This window comes from Delphinus delphis, chromosome 4 (genome assembly GCF_949987515.2).
Source record: "Delphinus delphis chromosome 4, mDelDel1.2, whole genome shotgun sequence".
NCBI lineage: Eukaryota > Metazoa > Chordata > Mammalia > Artiodactyla > Delphinidae > Delphinus > Delphinus delphis.
Window position 1 is genome coordinate 66,223,653 of NC_082686.1, and position 22,676 is coordinate 66,246,328.

The following is a 22,676-nucleotide window of genomic DNA, read 5'->3' on the forward strand; positions in this document are numbered from 1 at the left end:
GCCTGGAGGGATTAAGAGATGTTGCCTTTAAGAACAGGGACCCCCATGTGCACATTTCTAGCACATTCACAGGTATATAGTTAGAGCTGGAAGTATCTTTAAAAATCTGCTAGTCTCACAGCCTAACTCTATAGGAAAGGTTTGAATAGGAGAAACAACTTGTCCAATTCTTCAAGAACCCTGATAAAGAACTCTCATTCATTTCTGGTGGGAATGTAAAATGGTACAGTCACTTCGGCAGTTTGTCAGTATCAGTTTCCTGCAAAACTAAACATACTTTTACCACATGATACAGCAATCATACTCCTTGGTAGTTACCAAAAGGAGTTGAAAACTTATGCCTACACAGAAACCTGCATATGGATGTTTATAGCAGCTTAATTCATAATGGCCATAACCTGGAAGCAACCAAGGGAGGGATGAATAGACAGAGGACAGAGGATTTTTAGGACAGTGAAACTACTCTGTAGGACACTGTAAGGGTAGATACATGTTATTATATTTGTCCAAACCCACAGAATGTACAATGCCAAGAGTGAACCCTAATGTAAACTATGGGTTTTTGGTGACACTCGTGTGTCAATGTAGGTTCCTCTGTTGTAAAAAATATACCACTCTGGTGGGGGATATTGATAATGGGGGAGGCCATGCATGACTGAAGGCAGAGGGTATTTGGGAAATCTCTGTACCTTGCCCTCAATTTTGCCATGAACCTAAAACTGCTCTAAAAAAATAAAGTCTATTTAAAAAAAAAAAAAAAGAAAAGAAAGGGACTTCTCTGGTGACGCAGTGGTTAAGAATCCACCTCCCAATGCAGGGAACTAGGTCCCACAGGCATGCTGCAGCTAAGAATTCACGTGCCACAACTAAGGATCCCGTGAGCCACATCTGAGGAGCCTGCCAGCTGCAACTAAGGAGCCTGCCTGCCGCAACTAAGACCGGCACAACCAAAATAAATAAATAAAATTTTAAAAAGTTAAAATTAAAAGAAAAAAAGAAAGAAACCCTGCTAATTTGAGGATCAGTATTCTAGGTTTTGATTAAGTCCTACTGCTCTGATTGTCCGTGTCACCTGTTTGTGATTAGAAATGATACTGTCAGGACAATTGAGACAACTGCCAGCCAACCTCCTTACCCTGTATAAAAAGAAGACTTGAAAAGCCATTTTGTCACCATCAAAGCCCACTGGGTCCTGGGAAAAATAAGATGGAATCTAGGTGATAATTTAAGGTCTAAACCTCTTCTCTTGTGCTTAGTCTAGTTTCACTTGCCCATAGGGGCCTGTGCGCAGAGGCCTTGCACCTAACACATCAGATTAGAGTTCCTGGGGCAGAACAGCTGTGCCTGACACCTCAATTCAAGATGGCCACGTGCTGTGTGAAGAGATGCTGTGGCCTGAAGTGCCGTGAACAGCACAACTGCGCATGACCCTCAAGAACTCCGCTGCCCCTCCCTCTGCAGATGAGAACCCTATAAAGCAGCCCCTCCAGTTGCCTGTCCCAGAGAGAGCATATGCTCTAGGGCTCGAGCTCACATCTCCATTCTTTGATCAAAGAATAAAGCTTTCCTTTGCTTCTGAACTGAACTTGGTCTTGTTTATAGCAGCTTGTTCTATTAGCTCCAACGACACTGGCAGAAGGACCTTTGTTGGGGACCAACCCGGGAAGGTTGGTAACAATTTTAATAAGGATGTATTTGGAGAGAAACTAGGCAGATGTTTGGAGCATTTTCTGTGTAAAGCAAGTATTAGTAGATTTATCTCTTCTTGGGGCTCTGAGAGTGAAAATATTTGATTCAAAACCAACACTTCCCATGTTATTCTTGCCGAATTTCCAAAAGAATGTATCCATGGCAGGCAGTAGTTGTTGCCCACCAATACTCACTCTCCTTTTTCTTCTAATAGAACGCTGATTTGTTCAGGAGGGTGGTGGAAGTCCCTTTACCTCAGGGAGGGTGGGCATGATCCCACGCCTAGGGAATGAACCTGGGATTGGTCTAAGGGTGGACATGTGACCCAGTTCTGCACATGAGACGTAAGAGAAATCTACTGGGGAGGGCTTCCTTCCCTCAATAAAAGACATTTCCCAAGGAGAAATCTTTCTGTTCCTTCACCCTTTTGCTTTCCTCCCTTCCCCTGACCTAGACATGGAAGTGAGATGAAGATAAGACAATATCCAAGAATAGCAGAGCAGAAAACCAGAATGAACTTGGTTCCAGGATAACCTCATGTTATCATTGTCCTTGTCCTGACCTGCCAACCTCAGATTCTTTTTTGAAATAAAGTCCTAGTTGTTAAGCTAATGTTAGATTTTCAGTTACAGTTGACTGCACTCAATTGATACCATGTCCTTTTATTAAGAGAAGCGGTGTTGTAAAATATACCTGTCCTTTAGATTTTAATTTTATTTATAAAATAAGGGCAGTAAATGCTCATTAATGAGTGAAACTGCCCCATTTGTTAAACTTCTATTCCAGGAACTGTATAGAATTGCATACATGTGTTTTTTTATGAGGTATCACTGTTAATAGTACTGTAGTGAGTTGTGTCAAAGCTTGTGATATAATTTTAGATTTAAAAAACCTGGAGTAGGCTAATTAGGGTCCAAAGGCCCACTTGATTAGGCAAGATTCCTCAGGAAAAGCTCTGTAGTTAGTCATAGGTGAACTACTTATATCAAAGCCATTTTAGATTCTGTCTTAACTTTCACTTTAATTGAGCTATTAATATGCACTGTTGAAATCTTCAACTGAACTTCAAAATGGTTTTCTTGTTTTAAGACCTAAAAGATGATGAAAAGAAGGCAGTATGTACTTTAAATTTTCCACACTTTGGGCTTCTGTTACTTATTGCATTAGAAGAGTACATGCCTTCCTCCTCAGCTAAAGGCTAGTTATTTAGGGACAAGGACCTTGGCTTACTCATTCCAGTGTATCCTACAGTAGGTCACACAATAGCTTCTCTGAGGCAGGAACTAATAAGTATTCACTGAGTCACCATAACAACAATAAACTATAACAACAATAACAGCTAAATTTGCCTATGCTCACTATGTGCCAAAAGCAGTGTGGGTGCTTTCAATGCAGGCTCTCATTTAACCCCCACCAAATCCTTGTGAAATAAATCATTTCCTTCTTACAAATGAGGAAGGTGAGGTTCAGAGAGGTTAAGTCACTTGCTCAAACTCATTCAGCTATAAGCACAGTCTGGATTCCAGAGTCTGAATTCCTTATGAAGTAGGTACTATCATTATCCACATTTTACAGCTGAGGAAATAGAGGCTCAGAAAAATTAATAACTCACTCAGGGTCACACAGCTAATAAGTGGTAGAGCCTGGATTGGAACCCAGGCAGTCTGGCTTTAGCATCTGTCCTCTTAATTATGTATGACACTGACTCACAAAAGGATACATTTTGGACATACTTCAGATTTGTCATGCAATTATATAAAGTTGATTATATTAAATTGAAGGCTAGCTAATTACTAAATGTAACAAAGAAGTTTAAATGTCAGCTCTCAAGCCCCCCCACCTTTTTTTCATTTTAGTAGTAAAATATCTTTCCAGAAGGATAGAACTACCTTCAAACCCAGAAGTGATAACTCTTTCATCACTCTGGGAAACTACAACACAGAAACTGCACATTAACTATTAACTTATAGTTTACATCCGGGCATTAGGTTTCTTACCTTCCCTCTCGTCCTCCCTGCACTCTCTCTGTGCCCCATCTGGGCAATAAAGCTTGTGCTTTCTGAAGGAAGGCAGTGGCCCACCCCACCACTGCCTTGTAGCCTGCTTCTCCTCCTGGGTAATTGCTCACTACACACCCCATCCCATCCCATCCCATCTCATTCCATGAAACATTGGGAACTTTTTCCACCTCCTTTCTGTAGACTCCAGGAAGCCCAGATTTGGACCAGGATCTAGGGTTGGAAACAGAATGTTTTGGATACTGATTTTAAGGTAGTTTCCAAAACAGTGGTCCTCACACTTGCCTGTGCATTGGAATTACCAGAGGAGTTTCAAAAAAATTCTCACTTGGATTCCATTCCCAGTATTTCTAATTTAGTTGATCAGAGATACACCCTGGGCACTTGGAGTTTCAGAAGCTGCCAGGAGCTCCAATGTATAGCTGAAGTTAAAAACCACTGCAGGGTTTTTCAACCTCGGCACTATTGACATTCAGTACTGGATAATTCTTTGCCCTGTGCATTGTAGAATGTTTGCCAACTTCCCTAACCTTTACTTAATAGATGCCAGTAGCACCCTCCCCAGATGTGACAACCAAAAAATGTCTCTAGGCTTTGCCAGATGTCTTGGGCGAGGGGTACAAAATCACCCTTACTGAGAACCATTGCTGTAGAGCGATTGCCAGTAGCCCAGGCTGTGAGAGAAGTCTCCCAAAAAGAAAAAAGCGAAGGGTGGCTTCTGTGGCATTCTCTCGAAAATATATAAAGATGCCAAGGGTACCTGGCAGAAAACTCTCCTGTCATTGGAGGAACCTTAAACGGGGTGGCTTTTTTTTAAAAAAAGAGTTTTAAATTTCTAAGCCAAGAGATGGTGTATTTCTTGGGAAGCATAGTAGAGGAAGGTATCTTCGAGAATAGGGAATTAAGGAAATGATACAGATCTTTCTAGCTGATCTGAAGCACAACAGAAGGAAACAATCTTCTTTAAATTAGTGTGAAGAGCCTGGTCTGGGTGAAATATTGTCTCCTGCTGATGAGTTGCTGCCAGCACTGGGGAGATAAAGTACACAGGCTTGGATGCTAAATGGATGTAAACCCAGAATGTTTCCTTAGCTCTAGGAAGGCTTTGTCACCACACTGATGATAGAGTGAACCAAAATGGGTGAGAGTCTAGGTTTGTGTATAAAGGAGGCCTTGCACCTAACTGCACCAACTGTAGAATGAGCTCATTACGGAAGTGCTGGAGTTTGGGAATATTCAGTGGTTGTCTTAGTTTGGGGTTGAGAAAAGAGCCTGGGAAGCACCATAGGAGAGTGGGGAGGCGAGAGGGAAGGAAGCTACTAATGGATGCATTTCTAGAAGTTGCCACCATGAGCAGTGGAGTTTAATCCTTCTGGAAGTTGAGGGGAATCACAGCTGAACACAAGTCTCAGAAGTATGGAGCAAGAGAGCTGGCGTATTTATCCACTAATTTCTGTTCTGTTGGTTGAGGGCTGCGTCCAGGGCCATCCAATCCTCAGCACTAGCTGATTCATTTTTTTATACAGCAGAAACTAACACAACATTGTAAAGCAATTATACTCCAATAAAGATGTTAAAAAAGAAATCCTCAGCACTTTGTTCTGGTTTGGGCCTCAGTCAATGTTGTGAGTGTCCTGCTGGCAACTGGAAGCAGCTGGTCAACACAGGATGGTGATTGTTAATGGGATAGAGGTGAGCCACTGGCAACCTGCTATAGGAGTCAATTTAAAAATTTTACAGGATTAACTGCTTTACTAGTTTACAATGGTTTATTTTTAATAAAGATTTCTTAATATATTAAGGAACATTGGGAAGGCACACCAACTACTGTCACCCTCAAAGATACCTTATTGTTTGAGATCATGAAATGCCACTGCCAGAAACTTAGCAGTTGTGCCAGCCCTGTCTGCAACTCCTCTTTCCCACAGACCTTACATCCAGTCCACTAACAAGTTCTTTCAGGTCTACCCCAAAGCTTTCAGGGATTTATCCACTCTCTCCCTGCTGCCACCTCATTAGTCCAGGACAATGGTGTCTTTTGCTTGGACTATTGCAATGGCCTGCTCCTGGGCTCCCCACATTCACTCTTCTTTGAGTTCCTTGAACCCACGAGGCTTTTTCTTGTAATGCTCCTTTACCCCAGCCCAACCCAGCCCAGCCCTACTCTTCCAATGACTTGTTCCTTCCTATCCCTTAGGTCTGGCTAAATGTCACTTTTTCAATGAAGACCTTCCTCTCTAAAGAAAGATCTCCCCATCCCACCTGTCATTCCCATCTCAGTTCCTATTTGTTTTTTTCTTTGCCTGTTTCACAATTTGTAATTATACTGTTTGTGTATTTTGTCTCCCTGTCTAGAATGTAAACTCTGTAAGGGCCAGGACCATGTCTATCTCCTTGACGACCTTGTAGGGCTGACAGATTTAGCAAATAAAAATACAGGCATATCAGTTAAATTTGAATTTCAGATAAACTACAAATGATTTTTTAGTATAAGTATATCCAAATAATGCACAAGACATACTAAAAATTATTTGTGATTTATCTGAAATTCAGATGTAACTGGGCATGTTGTATTTTATCTGGCAACCCTAGTTCCTAGGCCCTGACACATAGCTGACTCTCATTACACATTGTTAAATAAAAATTTGGTAGCAGCAAAATTTGGCAACAAAGTGGGGGAAATGTGTTAAAACTACAGAACTAAAGTAGTGAGAAAGGGCTTCCCTGGTGGCACAGTGGTTGAGAGTCCGCCTGCTGATGCAGGGGACATGGTTTCGTGCCCCGGTCCAGGAAGATCCCACATGCCGTGGAGCGGTTGGGCCCGTGAGCCATGGCCGCTGAGCCTGCGCATCCGGAGCCTGTGCTCAGCAACGGGAGAGGTCACAACAGTGAGAGCCCCGCGTACCACAAAATAAATAAATAAAATAAAGTAGTGAGAAATACTGCTTCCCATTCATTTCTGTTCTGTTGCCTGTCTTCTCACTCCAGGAGAACCTAATCTCCTGGTCCAATCTCATGGACTTCCATTCCTGGGCACCACAGGTCTGCCCCATCAAGGCCTGATTATGACCAACTGCCACTTTCACAGAACACCAGCAAGTATTTATTGAGTAATTAAGCTGACAGCACTTTCCAAATACATCTCTATAAATGTTTGAGTTCCTTGACTGTGAAAAAGTTCTCATTTTAACCAACCTCCTCCCCCAGTACTGCCAAAGAGCATGAGATTCTAAAGGAAATCACACAAATCCATCCTCAATTATGGTAGCAATGCTCCAGTCTCAATTAGTTCCTGCAGGGTTTCTGGAATTGGGGGTGAAGTGGCTCTTGAGAGGTTCCCAGCACTTGTAGTAGTTCTCATCCAAACAATTAGAGGTCTTCAGCCCCCACTTGGTGACGGCCATACTTAGAGAAGACTCAAACATAAATGCCTGTAGGGAATGAGGATGGGGACAAGAAAGAAGTGAGGTGGATAATAAAACACATTTGATTAGATGTCAAGAGAGACGATATGAGTAGGTAGAATCTTTGAATAATAAATCATGTGTGCTAGCACGGTGAGGAGAAAAACTCAAGCCTTGGGTTCTGGCTCTGGCCCTACTACTTATAAGTGGGTAGTAGCTTGTGCAAGATCCTTAACTTCTCTGACACTCAAGTTTCATTCTGTCAAATGGAACTGGACACGTAAGCATCACATTGTCCTTGTAGCATCATGGAGCTAAATTTGCTAGATCCAAGGGCAGAGGTGGGAGAGTCCTAGGAATATTCTTCTCAGGGGCCTTTACTGTGGCTATGTCCATGTGAGGGAGAACATACTTCCCATTTTGCAGATGAGGAAACTAAGGTTCAGAGCTGGGAAATGACTGTCTAAGGTGAAAGTAGTAAGAAATCATAGAGCTGGGATTTGAGCCTTTCTTTTGCAGGACTCTGACCAAGAGATAGGCTGGGAAAAGGAAAAGAAGGAAAAGAGAGACTGAGGAGGAGGAGATGGGAAGAGGGGAGCAGGAATGTCTGTAGCACTTTTAAAAGCCCTGTCCCAGAAGGTTCTGAATGGTGGATGTCCTGCTATGTTCAGGCAGGTTTCATCTGCAACAGAAAGAATATGCAAGTGCCCTGTGCATCCTAGACATTCCAGCTTCACCTGTTGCTGATTTTCCGACTCACTATGGCTTAAAAAAAAAAGAAAACCCTACAATTCTTATGTGCTCATGTCGCTGGAAATTTAAAAAATACACATGGACAAAAGGAAGATAAAAATTCTCTTTGTGCCACAACTCAGAGAACCCATGTTAATGTCTGGTGTCTAATATACATTAACTTCTTTTTGCCTAAAACAATGGAGAGGGACTTCCCTGGTAGTCCAGTGGGTAAGACTCTGCGCTCCCAATGCAGGGGGCCTGGGTTTGATCCCTGGTCGGGGAACTAGATCCTGCATGCGTGCCACAGCTAAGAGTCTGCATGCTGCTACTAAAGAAGTGTGCATGCCGCAACTAAAGATCCCACATGCTGTTACGAAGATCCCATGTGCCGTAATTAAGACCAGAAGCAGCCAAAATAAATAAACAAACAAAAACGTAAACTAATAAATAAATACATATTTAAAAAATAAAACAATGGAGTTGATTGTCTCTGCCTGACTTCCCGTGACAAGCTTGATATGAGGACCAAATAAGATCATATGGAGGTGTTGTGCACGTTATAAAGCACTATTCAGATATAAAAGTCATTATTAAGGCCATAATTATTGTTGTCTCTTTGCTGACCACTTCTTAGGAGCCTTGCTGTCTGACTGGAGTAACAAAACTCCATCCCAGCTGAGCTATGAAGACAGTATTATAAAGTTAATTTATTGCAAAGTGGTATAAGGATAAGGCATATGGATGAGCCTGGATCCAAATTATGCAATGGGAAATGGTGAGGGAGACCCAGTTAGGTCGAGTAAAGTGTTAGACTCTCCTTTGCCAGGTAGTCTGGGCTCCCCTCCATAGGAGAGCTCCTTCTCACTAGAGCTCCAAGCCCTAGACATTCCCCAAAGTCTTGCTCCTCATAGAAACAGCCCTGTCCTGTGCCTCACTGTTGCAAAAGCACTGCTCCCTGGTAACACTATCCAAAGCCAAGTTGGGCACTGAAGGTTACTAAGTGGTAACTCTGGAGTGGCCTGTGAACTTCCAGGAACTTTCAGAGGTAATAGCTTAAGATTATCAATATTTCATAGAGCTCTCGCACAGAGATGAAGGGGTTCTACAGAAACTCTGCAGAGGCCCTTGCAAGGGGAAATGGAGCTGAGGTCCAGCAGATGGGACTCGCACCCTGCCCCTGCAGATCAGCTCCATCAACTATGGTCCTCAAGTTGGAACTGCAAGTAAAATGCGTTGGGCAGAGGGACAGATAAGCTCTCTGATTAGGTAGTTTGCAAGCTGGGCATGGAGTCAGGCAGGTCTGTGCTATCAATTTTAAAGTGAGGTGGCACTGAAGGCATTTGTTTAAAACTTTAAAGCAAATTTACATATGATTTAGCATAAAATTACTCATTGTGGTCCATAAACTAGAATGCAAAATAAAATGAAATCAAGTACTGCAGCTAACTGCAATTGTGTTCAACCTCAGTGTTTACAGCGTGACACAGGAGGAATACAAAACAGGTTTTAAATCCCATCAGTTTCATCCCATGCCAAAGGAGAGCAAAACAAAATGAGAAAACAGCTGAGAACTGCTGCTCACAATCTCTGACTGTAGTCAGGCAAAGGTTTCCTTGACCCTCCTGGGCTTGAGAAACAAGCTAAAGGTGACATCCTGTATCCCCTGTTCCTGTGGCCCTAGAAGATTACTTCAAAATGCAGGAGATGACTCTGAGACAGAGCATATATACAGAGGGCTGCATACAGATAAGGGAAGACTCCTCACATAGTATTAAAAATATCCCCCCTTATATTTGAACAGTGCTGTACAGTCAGCAGGGTTAAATCACAGCCACTGGCTGGATTGGATGCTCTACCTATTCTACAGATGGAGAAAATGAAGCACAGAGAAGTTAAGTGACTTACTCAAGGTCACACAGGAACCAAGAGCTAGAATTTGAACCCAGGTCTGACTCCAAGTACAATACAAACTCTTTTTACCCTACCACATCAGGAGTCTAGTGTATACATTGGGGTGTGTGCATACACACATGGGAACATACACATAGACACACACTCTCCTCTCCTGACTCCTTCTTTGTGACTTCGGAAAAATAAAAAATAGCCTCTCAACAAGGTTGGGGACCCCAGAAGCCACCAGAGCCTCACATCTAACTTGCTTACCATGGTGCCATCAGCAATCCTCTCAGGCGCCAGCTTGGCTTTACTGGCCTTCTCAAAGCAGTCGGCATCAGGCCCATGGGGCGTCATTGGGCTGTGCAGGCTGCCTCCCCCTGGCAGGAACCCACCTTGCTTTGCCTCATAGTGACCTTTGATGAGTCCCATGAATTCACTCATGCAGTTCCCTGGGAAGGTTGAAACAGTATTATTTTTATTATCTCAGGCAAGGCCCGAAAACACCAAGACCTCTCAAACATTATTTCCACAGAATGTCAAGAAGATAGGAGAATCTGATAAATTTCATAGAAACAATAAAGAATATAGATAGACAGGAAAACAACTGCAAAACATTCATTAGGGTGGAATTCTTGGTAGGCAAAGCTCTACTCCATGGCCCTGTGTATTATCAGAGGTCTTCAGTTCCACTGCCTGGATGAAATTATGCTAGATCTAAAGAAAATCAAGGCCCAGACAAGAATTTTAATAATAGTTAACATGCAAATCATAATAAAGAAGGGATGTACTCCATCATCTAGGCTTACAAGCCCCATATAAAAATTATCCTCTTTCTCAGATCTGAATCCCTTCCCAAATAGCCTCACAGTCATACAGGGTATCACTATATTTCTGGTTACCAAATTAGAAGATTGAAGTGGGGTGTGTGTGTGTGTGTGTGTGTGTGTGTGTGTGTGTGTGTGTTGATGGAAATGTGATGTAATGGAAAGAACCCTGGACTTGGAGGCTGTTAATAAATAATAATCTGTGTGAAAAAATCTTATTATCTAAAAAAACTAATCCATAAATACTATATATTCTAACAAATATCTTCTATATCTGAATCTAATATCAACTTATTCTTTCATTCTCTAAAATGCTTCTTAGATTCATTCTTTTTCCCATTGACATTCTCTTCATAGAATCTGAAAATCTTAATATTGGAAGGTACCCCTACTTCTACTCAAAACAGAAATATTCTGTATACCATTCCTGACAGATTACCTTCTGGGCTCTGCCTGCATGTCTCCTGTGAATGGAAGCACTCTACTCAACAAAGGAACCTATCATATTAATGAAGACTCTGGGTGTTAGAAAGTTCTCCCAAGTTAAATGGAAATTTGCTTTCATATAAGTTAAGTATACTGGTCCCAGTTGTGCCTCCAGAATCAACAAAATTTGACAAAAATCACAATGTTTCCACTTTTTCTATCTTATGTTTCTGTTGAAACAAAGCTCTTTATCTAGCGCAAGAATTAAAGAAATATAACACCTGGGTGAAAATTTACCCATCTAACCATCCATCCATTCATCTGTCCATTTCCTACCCTATCCATCTGCCTCTCCATCCATCCTGCATATATGGACACTGTGCTAAGATTTCTATCACAGATAGAAATGAGTAAGAAACAGCCTCTTTAAAGTTCTTCATAGTCATAGTCGTAGTCATAGTCTGTCCCATGAGAGTGCTGAGAGTGCAAATCTTAGACAGAGAAGAGAGATATGGCATTGGCAACCCTTGCAAAGCCAAACATTTGACATGATAAATGCTCCACCCCCTTCCTTACTTGTGAATATAGCCAAGCGCCAAAATACTTGTGGAACTGACTGAGCAGCCATACCCATTTTGCCCAGAAAACAAAATGCTGCTGCAGGCCCCTGCAGAAAAGGTAAGACCCAGGTCATAGCTCTACTTGTTTCTCCATGAAGCAGAAATAGAGGAAAAGAAGCAACGGTAAGCATAAAGTGTCTATATTTTAAAAGCAGTTCTGTTCATGACTTAAATATGCTGTCACACTCCTTGATCTAGTATGTATCCTCAGGGTCACCTTCATGGCTTAATTTTGGGAAGAGAGCAAGACAGAATTCAGCTTTGATCTGAATATGAATTTAGGTAGCAATGATTTGGTGATGACATTTCTACATAATTTTCTGTATTTCAAAGGACACTGGGAAGGTAGACCTTGCCTTTTTGATAAATGCTGAATCCAGTTGACTAAGGTGCATTAAGATGACTGGAGGTGGGCTTCCCTGGTAGCACAGTGGTTAAGAATCCACCTGCCAACACAGAGCACACGGGTTCGAGCCCTGGTCCAGGAAGATCTCACATGCCATGGAGCAACTAGCCCGTGTGCCACAACTATTGAGCCTGCTCTCTAGAGCCCGTGAGCCACAACTGCTGAGCCTGCATGCCGCAACTACTGAAGCCCGTGCACCTAGAGCCCATGGTCCGCAACAAGAGAAGCCACCACAATGAGAAGCCCACACACCACAAGGAAAAGTAGCCCCTGCTCACCGCAACTAGAGAAAGCCTGCGTACCGCAACTAGAGAAAGCCTGCGTGCAGCAACGAAGACCCAATGCAGCCAAAAATAAATAAATAAATAAATTTATTAAAAAAAACAAGATGACTGGAGGCAATATTTCTACAGAAATCATTCTCCACTTCTGTAAAGTCACATCAAAGTGGCAGAGATTTTGATTACTGCTAAAGCATTATTATTTTTATTTTTATTTTTTTTTTGCGGTACGCGGGCCTCTCACTGTTGTGGCCTCTCCCGTTGCGGAGCACAGGCTCCGGACGCGCAGGCTCAGTGGCCATGGCTCACGGGCCTAGCTGCTCCACGGCACGTGGGATCTTCCTGGACCGGGTCACGAACCCATGTCCCCTGCATCAGCAGGCGGACTCTCAACCACTGTGCCACCAGGGAAGCCCTAAAGCATTATTTTTAATATCTCTGGTAAAAATAATTTCTAACGCAGGGTTCTGGGGTTTTTCCAACTAACTCAGGGCAACCATACCTCTCTGAGATTTATCTATCCTGGGCCAAATTTATTTGAGAGTCTTAAAAAAAAAAATTAGAAGAGGCATTTCACGAGGCCATTTGTTTCAGGCAGTCTGAATTACAAACTAAAATCAAGCAGTGGATTGACAGCTGTAGCACAGGAGCGAACCTGGGTGGGGAGACAAGCCCCAGGCCAGCATTTCTCAACATGTGATCTGTAGACCTCCTGCATCAGAATCCCCTGACTTGCTAGTTCAGAACGCAGATTCTGAGGTTCCACCTCAATACCAACTAATTAAACTCTCTGAGAGTGGACCCAGGGGAAAATTTTTTTAAAAAAAGTCATTCTAAGTGGTTTTCATATCCCTTAATGCTCTTAAAGTGTGGTTCCTGGAACAGTTGCATCAGCATCACGAGGGAACTTGGTACAAATGCAAATTCTTAGGTCCTACCCTGGACGTTCTGAAGCAGAAATTCTGAGGGTGGGACCCAGGAATCTGCGTTTTAACAAGCCCTCCAGGTGACACTGACACATGCTAAAATTTGAAAACCACTACCTCAGGCACGAAGAGCAGCCTCCATATAAGAACTATGTGAAATAGTGAAGTATCAAGGATTAGTATGTGACGTACAGGCTATAATCCAGAGCAATTCCCTTGCCTTGACAACAGGCTCTCTAGGGGACTAATTTCCAGGAGGAGAACAGTTGGGACCTGTGATGGGCTTGATATTCTTCAGAAAGGACATAGTTTGTTACATCTCTATTCACAAAGTATCTGGTGTCCTTGAAGTGTTAACCAGTTGTGTCCTTTTCAGGTGATTTCACCTGAGAAAGGTGATGCTGACATTTGACCATGAAGTGACCTTCTTCCATTCTGAGGGCCTTTGTTCTCCATCCTCTACAAATGCCGAAATCGCTCCTTTAGTCACTGTTGTATCCTGTTAAAGTGCTGCCACCTGGGTACATATCGAGAGGCGCCTCAGAGACAGAAAGCCCTGAGGTTACCTAAAGAAAGGGGTTTGTTTTTTAGAAGGTTCCAGCTGACATGCACCTCACAATCTTTCCAGAACTCTATGTACAAAAATGCACTCTCCAGGAAGTAGAATTGTGCGTTGACATTTAGGTTGGGTTTATAGCTAGCTACTGCACAATTAAAAATGCCAGCTTCATTAAGTACAGCCATGAGGTACCTTATTCATTCTTGGTGATGCATTCACCTATTAAATAAATATTTATTAGATGCATATCATGCACTGGGCACTGTGCTAGGCATATCTGCTAGCGCCCATGACTGGTCCGGCATCGGACTGCCTTCATGAAATCCTGACTCCACCACTCAACTAGCTGTGAGGCCTTGAGCAAGTTACTTAATCCTTCACAGCTCAGTTTCATCTCTGAAAAAAAAAAAAAAGTGGCGGGGGTGGAGGCAGATAATGATACTACCTACCTTTCACAACTGTTACGAGGATTGAACGGGTTAATACTTTTAAAGAACCTTAGAGCCATAGGAAATTGTCAGTAAGTGTTCGCAGTAAGTAAAAACAGTATTAATAAAATGAAAAAAATCATAGATTTGGTAAGTTCTGTTCTAGACAACAACTGCTTTGCAGAAACTGCTTCCAGAATAGGATCCATCCCCTAGTGTGGACTGCAATCTGCTTTACCCCTCCAATTATTATTGGAGAAGGCACATGTTATTGGCTCTTGAACCAGACTTAGATAATGAACTTTCCAAAAACAGCAAACTAACCAACAACATCCCGTGGTTCCTCCTCCCTTTATACCTAAAATGTAGAGAAACATCTTGCTTCATCCTTTACCAGCCTTTGTGCCATTCTTCAGGGTCAGAGGAACTGGGCTCTAGGCATTACACAGTTGTTTCCTTCTCAGAGTCAACATGCCACTGCCATCGCCACACAAGTTGTGGCGTTTAAGTAGCTAAAATTCTGGGGGAGCGGCACTGGGCCTGGGGAGGCAGGCTTTGAACTCCAGCCAGGACAGGGCGTCCAAAAACACCTCTGGCAGCGTTCCCCATGGGTAACGCTCACCACTCTGCCATCTCTTTGGTTTTCAAATGTAACTTGGCAAAAGACTTACTGTGGTAATAAGGAGGCCTGAAGGTCTTATCAGCAACTCCCCATCGCGGTGGGAAGATGACAAAATCAGCGATGGCCACTCCGGGGCGGACAGACTTGGCAGTCAATACCGTGAAAATGGATGGGTCCTGTGAAAGACAGGACAAGGAAAGCCTGAAGACACGAGGAGAGGGAGGTGACTGAACAATGACACATGTCACCCATGCATGAAGGGTTTTTGAGTGAAACTGTAATGTCTGATCAAACCACAGGCCAGGCTAAGAAGTCTGGGCTTGTCATCGAGGTGTAGTAATCACTCATCTGACTTTCCCCTCTTGCTGTGCTTGAAGCAAAATGAATTAACACCAGCTAAGGAGATTCTGAGCAGCTTTTTCACCCTGCTGAGCCCTCATTTCATGTAAGTACTACCCTGTGGGTCTGACAACAAGCAGTGCATGCCTCCCAACCTCAGGTCAGAGTGACCAGAGCTGGGATGTGCTGCAGGGAGCTCTTGGCAGAAGGGGTGCTCAGAGTAAGGTGGAAATAGAAATAAAATAATATCCAAGGGTTGGTATAGATGTAGGATGTGCATCTCTTTGGAGGAATCACAGAGATTCCAGATGGTATCCTCATTGCTTTCTTACCCTTGTTTGACTCTCAGGTCTAAAATGCATCACTCGTCTGGGTGGTGGTAGTGTAGGGGAAAAGGGAATAGGTGGGGGGACAATATTATGATTTATCAAGAACTTTAGACTCCTTCGGTGGAAAGACTGAGATTCAACTTAATGGCAATCAATGATCATGTTTACTTTCAGATGCCACATGAGGGTCTGGGATTCAAAGATGATTGAGCACTACTCCTTGCTCTTTAGCATCATTAGTGGTGGTGGTGGGTGTGTGTGAGGGGGACTGAAGGAGTAATAAAACAAGTGCATGAATAATGAATCACAGCAAGGTGCCAAGGGAAATCTAGCTTTACAAATAGAGAGCCAAGGGGGTACAGAGTGCCTATCTCTACTGAGAGGATCAGGGAAGGCTTCAAAGAGGAGGTGACATTTGAGGTAGGACCTGAAGAATGAAAGGAGAAAGAAAGAAAAAGGGAGGGAAGGAGGGAGGGAAGGAGGAAGGAAGGAAGGGAAGGAAAGGAAGGAAAAGGCAGAAAGGCATTTTAAGCACAGATAACAGGAAAGATCAAAATGCACAGAGATTTTGTTGAGGCAAGAGAGCTAAAGCCCAGAGTGCACTGGCAAAAGGGAGAGGGGCAAGAGGTGGTACTGGGAAATGAGCCCAGGGCCAGATGGCAAAGACCATCAGATACCATGCTTCAGAGCTCAGACTTAATCCTAAACCACAGGGAACCTGCAAAGGTTTTCTAATGCTGTGATAGAATGATCAGGTCTGAGTTTTGGGAAAACAACTATAGCAGCAGTACAGAGGAGATTGGGCATGTGTAAATGCAAGTCAAAAAACGCTTTATGCTGTGAAAATGAACACTCCTTCATCTGTCATGAGAAATGATCTGAAACTGTTAAAAGGTAGCGAAGCTCAAATAAAGCTCTATCAGTGTCTCAGGATCCTTTTTCTTGCTGCTTTGGGCATGATGCCTCATTTTCTTTTCCCTTTTGATTTTATTAATTGTTGCTGCTCTTCAGAAGGGTAGTTTTGGGCCCCTAGAGGTAAGCTGAACTGGCTCAGAGTAATCTTTCTGTCTCTGGTTTCTTGCTTCTGCTCTAATTACCCCTCCAGCTTGTGGGTAAAGTTAATCTATTATGCAAAGTGAACTTTCCCCCAGGATCTCAGAAGTAGCACTTTATCGAGAATGTGGGGCCTTGGGGGCCTGCACTGTAGGCTGGGGACCTATTTGTAGTCCCCTGATTGACTGAAAAATATGATCGAGTTCATAATCTAGAATTTCTTTGGTTTAAATTCAAGCACTGAACATTATGAGTAACTTTAGAAGAGGGCTGTCTGTTCCATCATGGCTAAAAAGAGCTGGGAGTGGAGGCACTGGAGTGGGCAGCCAGAGCTAGCAGACTCTTGGTATTTATGAGCAGGACAGAGAACTTTCCAAATCCAGAAATGTTCCTTCCTCACCACTCCATCACTAACATTAGCACTGGTTTTCTTTTGGGGATACATTTTCCAGGAAGAAACCAAGTTTTTAGCCATGTAGGAGAGTTCCTGTGAATACTCTGTAGAGAGCTGAGCTGTACTGCAGGGTGAGTGCTGAGCTTTTAGCCTGGATCGCCCTCTAGCTATGTTATTTACTCCTTCACTGAAGCCTTGCAGCAGATGATTCAAATTCCTGTCAGCACAGCAACAAATGACTAAATCTCGGGCTTCCAAGGGTGACACTGGTAGTGTTAAATCTGTGAATGTCAGGGGTCTACTGTGGACCCCTCCCACCTACGGGTGTCCTCTACCCGGGGCCCCTCCATGGGCCAGACTTACTGCGTGGTCAAAGGCCACTGAGTTGATGACCATGAAGTTCTCCAAGTTGTACTTGTAGGGCGTATAATTCCCATGCCAGGCCACAACATTGAACGGGGAGACATCCTGATTTAACAACAACAACAACAAAAAGGCAGGAAAGGGTGATTTTAGCATGTAATGCTTTTGTAGCTATGATTCCTCAGTTTGTACTTGGCATTATTGTCTCTTTTTTGATGTGATTCTGTTCTCATCATTTAATAATACCATCTCTGGGAAAAATATCACCCTGAATCATCTTGTGGTTGCTTCACATTCTCTCAAACTGTCCTCGCTATGCCGCTAACCCTAGTCTTCCAGTTCATAAGCTGCAGCTGCTTCTGATCACATGTGCAGCACAAGCACAGCACATGCTCCAAGCAGTGCCTTTTCAACAATTTTAACACAATTGTGAGAATCTGTGGATGCCAGCAATTCTTTGACAATCTGGGCCACCGTCTGGGTTTCCCAGTGCTGAGGGTAGGCACTTGGCTGTGACTGCTCTCCAGCTAACTGCTGCCCAGAGGAGATTCTAGTATATTCAGTGCCTCGGTTGGTGAGTGCAGGAAGGCTAGAAGGTCTCTAAGAGTTCCAGCCCCAGGGACTTGAGATTTCAGAGCAATCCTAAGGTGATGCTTCTTGGGTCTGCCCTGGGGTAAGAGAGGATCAGTGTTCTGTTATAGGAAGGTAGTTAGGCTAGGGAGTCCAGGTGATACAGTCCATGTAGGTCAGCCTCCCAGGGCACAGATCATGGCAGAGATGGGAGAATGGATCAGTGGGGGCTCATACAGAGAATAACCCACACAGAGTCCATTTGGAAAGTGGAAACCCATGGAGCTGCTGGCTACCTCTAGAATGGTGATCCTCTATCAAATATATGTCAAATATAATACAGGGAATAGTCATTTAAAAATGAATGTGAATGGCACAATTTCATTCCTTTTTATGGCTGAGTAGTATTCCATTGTATATATGTACCACATCTTCTTTATCGCCATTTGCAGAGACGTGGATGGACCTAGAGACTATCATACAGAGTGAAGTAAGTCGGAAAGAGGAAAAAAAGTCATATATTAACACGTATATGTGGAATTTAGAACAATGGTACAGATGAACCTATTTGCAAAGCAGAAATAGAGACACAGAGGTAGAGAACAAACATATGGACACCAAGGGGTGGGGGGTGGGACGGACTGGGAGATTGGGATTGACGTATGTACGCTACTATGTACGAAGTAGATGGCTGGTGAGTGCCTACTGTATAGCACAGGAAAAAAAAATCAATGTGATTTCCACACTGCATCCCCAGAGGTCATCATTTTTGCCAGGCTGGAGTAGTAGCTCAGCACCTGCATTTTAAACAAGTTTCCTGAGAATTTCTGATGCAAGTGGTCTCTGAACCACATTTTAGGAAATCCTGATCCAGAGAATATGAGGGTGACTATGTGTCAATGAGTGTGACAATGAACCCTCAAGAGTTAATTTTAAACGCCAAACTAGTTGGTCTCTGCTGGTTAGCATACCTTCTAGATGCTGTCCAAAGAAAATAACGTGCCTTAGCAAAATATAAGCAATAAGTTAAATGGGCAAAAATAAAGCAAATGAATAATGGTAAACAGAAGAGATCTTTGGATTATTTTTACTGTATGGTTACTTTATTTTACTATATTATATATCCAGTATATGAAGTAATAATGTATTATATTACAGATTATATATTGTTATTTTTATTATTATCTATGCCTTTGCTTATCTCCTGAGTTTACCAGGCTGGTGCTATAAACAAAGTCAAACTAACTGAGTTCTGCTTGTTTTCTATCAATTGTTGCTTGTATTTGAAAATATGGTGACCATTCTTGAATATAAGTCTTAGATGAACTGCTATTAACTCATTTTCCTTTTCAGAACATATTGCCCTGCCTGTATATTATGCTTCCCCAACATTTATAGAGACCTAGATATTGCGGGGTTTTTATTGCTTGATAAATAGAAAGAGCATGCCCTTTGGAGTCAGAAAGATATGGGTTTGAATGCTGATTCTGTCATTTAGTGTGACATTTGGTAAGTTATCACCACCTGGCCTGTTTTCATGACTACAAGTAAGGCAAGTAGCACCTTATTTGTAGTATCTTAGTGATGTGGTAAAGATGAAATAATATATGTAAATACTTAATACTAGCCTTGGCAATCAGAAGGTGCTTAATAACTATTCATTCCTTCCCCTGCCTACAAACCCGCTTACTTTACCTGTTTGGCAGCAAACATCTTGCCCTGGTATTTATTAATCACAGTGTAACCACCTGGCGCTTGGTGATCTTCGTACCAGGCAACAGGTATCAAGAAATCACGAGGATTGGCCAAGCCATTGGCTCCTAGAACATAATGACCCAAAAGTCTTTTAGACACTTCTGAAATCACATAGGAAAGATGCCCACTGTTGCACAAAGAGAAAGGGCTCTCTTCCACGTCAAAAGCTACTCCACAATTTGCTTTCATTGTTCAAAGGCTCATTGGAATCCCAGTCTGGTGCCTTTTAAGGAGGACCTAAGGAATTTCGTCAGAAAAAAATCATGAAAATAGCATCATCATCATCACCAGCATTATGTCCTAAAGTTGTAGAGTGAATATGGTTTATAAACATTTTACATGCATTATCTCATCACTACAGGGGAGGGAAGGGGAGGAGAGGGAGAGACTAGAAAAGAGGAAAGGGAAGATATGATAGAATACTAGATCTTTTTTTCCAAGAAAACTCTGATGACTCTAGAACTCATCTACAGTCCTTGAGAAAGGTTACATCCTGTAGCCCCAGGCGTGCCTCTGCTCCTCAGACAGAACTCAGAATCAACCCAAGCCTGAAAAACTGCTCTGCAGCCTGACAATCTGTCTGCCACTGAGGGAGACAGTATTTGGGACTTGCCTGCTTACCTTTGCTTTGTGAGTGTTCCCTCCAGAGAGAAAAAAATAAATCAAAAGACCAAAAATGAAAAACGTAAGTGCAAAAACATAATTTAACTCTGAGTGGAGAGACCTGGGGAGTGTTTTATCATTTCCAGCTCCTGGGGTTTAAAAGAAAAAATGTCCCCAGCTGGTTAGTAAATTATATATATTTTCCAGAGGGTACGTGTTCCATGGAACCCGGAGGCTCTGCTGGCTCTGGAGCAGCAGGAAGCCAGAGCAAAGTGGGAAGAGCGGGTGGAGAGCAAGATAACAGATGGCCCACCATGGCTCCACTGCCTCTCTGCTGCTTCTCACCTTCCTCTGACTATTTGGATCCCCCAGGGGAGTGACCAGAAGGCACATGCTGGCCTGTCCCTGGTTTGCTCTAAAAAAAATCTGTTGACAAGGAAAGGGAAGAGCTGGGGGCTGTGGCCACCACCTTCAGCAAACATGCCAAAGATGGAACCAAGGGCCAATTTTCCCAACCACTCCTTTCACTCCCAGGGACGTTTTGCGAACAACCCCTCCTACCGCCTTCACTTCTCTCCTGCTCTCCCGTCTCCAGCTTGCCAGAAGAATTGGGGGTGGGGGACCTTGTTTCACTTTTGAAAGTTTTAATCTGCCTCATGGAGGCTGTGGTTTCTAGCTCCTTCACAGTACTGAGGGAGGTATGCTTTTTGACTCTCAAGTGTGTAGATGTTTTGGAGGATGCTCAGTAGGAATGTGAGGTTCATAGACTGTATGTCTTTCAGTCCGTTTCCCCTTTCCATAGCCACATAGCCCCTACCATTGTTATGGCTTTTCCCATTTTATTGTCTACATACAAACCACTCATTTAAGAACATGATCTTCCTTTTATCCACAAAACCCATTCCCACTTATACACTTTTTCTTAAGCTCATCTCTTTCCTCTTTATTTTCCCTCAACTTTCCATCAAGGATTAGTCAAATCTTATCTTTTCTATGAAGCTGTTACTGGAGACTTGGCCTACAGTAACCCAGACTTCTACATCCTCTAGGGTATACTCTGTATAACCTGAAATCTATTACGTATTGTTTTGCTCTCCAATGGTCTGTATACTATTCTAGAGAGAGATTTACCATGGGTTGGCTTGGATCGTTTTCTGTTATGCATGTATGTGATGGGAAGAAGCTTGTTCTAGCCTTAATGTGGTTCCTGTCATTACGCTCAGCACAACATGGGAGCCAAGACAAGCTGATGGACTGGTGCACTGACCAGCTAATTAATGAAGCTGTCATCTCATCAGATGGGTCAGCTATGCCACCTGGAGCCCCTGAACGTAGAAGTCTGAAATAAGAAGTCTGCGATTGCTCAGGGAACTCTAGTATGTTCTGAAATTCCCAACTACACTTGGTCTAGGGAAGAAGTTGTCTAGAGAGGAAAGTTGAAGTTTGAGTGAGATAAAGAGGGGAGATGGATGTTTAACTTTCATGCAATTATCTGTGTCCTATATTTCAAGTCAGGCTTAGAAGCTCGCATTGAAGATTTACCAATCGGTCCCAGGTCAGGCAACTCAAAGTGGACGCCGTAGACCTCCAGGATGTAGCCCCTGGTCTCCTCGAAGACATCTATGCTGAACCGCATTCCTCTCTGGAACAGAAGTAAACATTGGTGTGCTCTCCCAAATTATACCTGTAGTTATAAAGAAGCTGCCCAAGAGCCACAGCCAACCTCACTTGCACAAGTAATTCTGTAGCCTGTTGAACTATGTTGGAGAGGTGACCAGCTCAAAGAGGAGGTAGAAAGAAAAATTTAACTTCTAATCACATCTGTGACCAAACCAATTCTAGTCTACTCTCTCACTGGGTCCATAGATAACAGTGCCCTGATTTAGCCAACTTTTAAAGAAATCCATCTTCACTGCTTTCCACCCGCACCAGGGCCTTATCCAGAGTGTGTATAAATATTTAGGAAAGTGAATTGACAATTTTTTTTGCTTTGTGATTGTGTACTATTTTAAAACAAAGTAGGGGGCTTCCCTGGTGGTGCAGTGGTTAAGAATCCGCCTGCCAATGCAGGGGACATGGGTTCGAGCCCTGGTCTGGGAAGATCCCACAGGCTGCAGAGCAACTAAGCCTATGCGCCACAACTACTGAGCCTACGCTCCAGAGCCTGTGAGCCACAACTACTGAGCCCGCATGCCACAGCTACTGAAGCCCATGTGCCTAGAGCCTGTCCTCCACAACAAGAGAAGCCACTGCAATGAGAAGCCCACGCACTGCAACGAAGAGCAGCTCCCACTCGCCACAACTAGAGAAAGCCTGCGTGCAGTAACGAAGACCCAACACAGCCAAACTAACTAACTAACTAACTAAACTAACTAAATAAATAAATAAAATAAATTTGAAAAATAATAAAACAAAGTAGGCACACAAGTTTAGTTA

The 22,676-nt window shown here is 43.0% G+C and overlaps 1 protein-coding gene across 2 annotated transcripts in view; it reads right to left on the bottom strand.

Moving 5' to 3' along the window:
• Positions 1 to 6,787: 6,787 nt before the first annotated feature.
• HGD (homogentisate 1,2-dioxygenase) overlaps positions 6,788 to 22,676 on the bottom strand; it is a 45,305-nt gene continuing 29,416 nt past the window's right edge. For both annotated transcript variants that reach the window (XM_060010724.1, XM_060010725.1), the window contains 6 exons: positions 21,783 to 21,882; positions 19,578 to 19,702; positions 17,313 to 17,417; positions 14,884 to 15,010; positions 10,010 to 10,191; positions 6,788 to 7,138 (listed from right to left, as the gene is read on the bottom strand). In XM_060010724.1, coding sequence (XP_059866707.1) covers positions 6,989 to 7,138; positions 10,010 to 10,191; positions 14,884 to 15,010; positions 17,313 to 17,417; positions 19,578 to 19,702; positions 21,783 to 21,882 — 789 coding nt within the window. In that variant the 3' untranslated portion in view covers positions 6,788 to 6,988. The remainder of the gene's footprint in view (positions 7,139 to 10,009; positions 10,192 to 14,883; positions 15,011 to 17,312; positions 17,418 to 19,577; positions 19,703 to 21,782; positions 21,883 to 22,676) is intronic.